This window comes from Colletes gigas, unplaced genomic scaffold, assembly GCF_013123115.1.
Source record: "Colletes gigas isolate AHSC1104 unplaced genomic scaffold, ASM1312311v1 Colletes_gigas_Sc00026, whole genome shotgun sequence".
Classification (NCBI taxonomy): domain Eukaryota; kingdom Metazoa; phylum Arthropoda; class Insecta; order Hymenoptera; family Colletidae; genus Colletes; species Colletes gigas.
The window spans coordinates 1,545,136-1,547,597 of record NW_025106655.1 but is presented as its reverse complement, the minus strand read 5'-3'; the positions used below and the strand labels follow the sequence as shown (position 1 = coordinate 1,547,597).

At 57.7% G+C, this 2,462-nt stretch overlaps 1 protein-coding gene across 1 annotated transcript; it reads left to right on the top strand.

Annotated features, from left to right (window-relative positions):
• The first annotated feature begins 613 nt into the window (after positions 1 to 613).
• LOC122401621 (fork head domain-containing protein FD4-like) lies at positions 614 to 1,837 on the top strand. The gene has a single exon (XM_043403858.1). The coding sequence runs from the start codon at positions 614 to 616 to the stop codon at positions 1,835 to 1,837; it is 1,224 nt and encodes a 407-aa protein (XP_043259793.1).
• The last annotated feature ends 625 nt before the right edge of the window (positions 1,838 to 2,462 follow it).

Below are 2,462 nucleotides of genomic sequence, written 5' to 3'. Positions count from 1 at the left end.
TTTGTAGCCGGCCAGATAAGAGACAACGACAGCGTTAGCCAGCACCATGACAAGGCGACGCCGTCACCACCACCGCCCCCGGGTGGTAGATTACGGAATGCAGGATCAATATCCATCGTGGTAGGTGTGGCGGATGGCAGAGGGTTCCATCTTCGGCCGCCCTCTCGGTGCTTATTGGTCGGAGAATCGGTACACGGGTTCTGGTTTCCCGGCTGAAACCCGTACACCGTTCTGGGTAAACGGGCGGAGCCTGCCGTTTCTCCCCGAGGATCTAGTGGGGAGAAGCCATCGGTGCTCCTGGCAGACGGCCGAATCGTAAATCATGACCAGTCGGTCGCACGAAGCGCATCGTGACAAACAGCCTGAAAACCGTTGGAAAACATCGAGGTCCGCGATCGATCGCCGCTACGAGGCAATCTGTAATTTCGTTTCGTTAACCCCATCGACAGTTCGCGCGATCAGTGACGCAGACCAACCCCGCGATCGTCGACGAATGCCTCGAGGAAACAGATCGTGAAGTTTAATGTGAAACTTGTGTAAAAGCCAAGCCATAGTGATCGATCCTTACGACCCGTCGGGAGATCCGAACGGGAGCCAGGTTCAGACAGAAATCATGTGCAGCAACGAGAGTCCACCCCCGGCGAAGGAGCCGCTGGCCGTCGGTCTGGGCAACCCTATGGCCGGCTTCCTGCCCGGCCTCGAACACTACCGACTCCAATTGTACCATTACGCGATGGCGGAGAGGTTAAGACTGGCCCAGCAACTGCATCCCCAGCATCCGGGGGTCGGTCATCCGCCGTCCAGTGCTACAACTCACCTGGCGATGAGTCCCGGATTCCCGGCGCCGTTGCCTCTCTACCCGGCGGCCGCCGCCGCGGGCTACCCCAGCAGATTGGCTCTGTCCATGGCTCTGTTGCATCCTCATCATCAGCGAATACCGGAAGAACCGAAGCCCCAGCACAGCTACATCGGTCTGATCGCCATGGCGATCTTGTCCTCCCCGGAAAAGAAGCTGGTCCTCTCTGACATTTATCAGCACATCCTCGAGCACTATCCATACTTTCGTACTCGCGGTCCCGGCTGGCGGAACTCCATCAGGCATAATCTCTCTCTGAACGATTGCTTCGTGAAGTCTGGCAGAAGCGCGAACGGAAAGGGCCACTATTGGGCGATCCACCCCGCGAATCTCGAGGACTTCCGACGGGGAGACTTTCGCAGACGCAAGGCTCAGAGGAAGGTACGCAGGCACATGGGGTTGGCGGTCGACGAGGAACCGGACAGTCCGAGTCCTCCGCCTCTGCCAGCCACGCCGCCCCCGCCGGCGACCCTCGGACCCGTTGCCTCGCAGCCCATACCCGGCATATGGACGCCCCATCACCATCATCCCCATCACCAGCAACAGCAGCAACAACAACAAAGCCAACAGCAGTTCCAGAGCCAATCTCTGCGACAATCGTCGTTCCAACCGGCGAGAAAGAGGCAGTTCGACGTGGCGTCCCTCCTAGCGCCGGACGACCAGCACCAAATCGAGTCCGATCTCAGGCCGGTCAAGTCGAGGAGGTTCAGCTGCAGCGAGGACGAGCTCCACGATCTACAGGAGCCCGACCAGGACGAGGAGGACGTGGACGTGGACGTGGTCGCCGAAACGAACGCTCTACCCTCGCCGAACACGCCGTCGGCCAGTCCGGACGCCAAAGTCATCTCGTCCGACGGCCACTGGACCAACCAGGGCATTCAGAACTCCAGTCCCCAGTTAGCTGGGTTACATATCCACAATCATTTGCAAGTCAGGAGTTACTACGTGTCCGCCGCCTCGAGTAACGGGTCCAGCGTCTAATGGGCCCTAAGGAACCCGCGCCAAGTGTTCCGGATCCGTCGTTGTCGAAGTGACAATGGTGGCTCGACCTAGGGAAATTCCTCTCGTTCCGTTGCTAGTTGGTGCCAACTAGTGCCAAAATTATCGAGTTGCTCCGATATGCCAATCCAACGTTTACCTCGGACCTAAACGACAGTGCGAGATTCGTTGACGAAGTGAACTCTGGCGCCGAGCAACGAGATCCTCGGTTCCCTCGAGTCCCATGTATCGTGCAACATGTGTTAGGGAAAGAATATATGTGTACTATATAAATAAATGTATAAGGAATGTATGTATGTTCCCTGGAATTCAGGGGTAGAATTCCACCTGAAACGCGCCGGGTGCATTTTGACGATCCTTAAGGGTTAGCCTTTCGCGGCTACGTTCTGGGTAAAAGAGCTCGCGGAGGAACTTTTCTGGGCCCGTTGGAAGAGATTTCAAGCCGTGAAAGGTTAACCGCTGACCTCGAAAGAACACGTTCGCGGCTGCCCGGAACGCGCCGGAGCCGTCGCCAATGAGCTCGCGGCGTCGAATCCTCGCGTTCCGCCAATCGGAAGTCGGTACGTTTTGCGGTGGGACGGACCAGTTTGTTTGAGGCCGGTGTCTC

Coding starts and splice junctions, on each gene's coding strand:
- LOC122401621 (XM_043403858.1), top strand. CDS start 614: ATGTGCAGCAACGAGAGTCCACCCCCGGCGAAGGAGCCGCTGGCCGTC.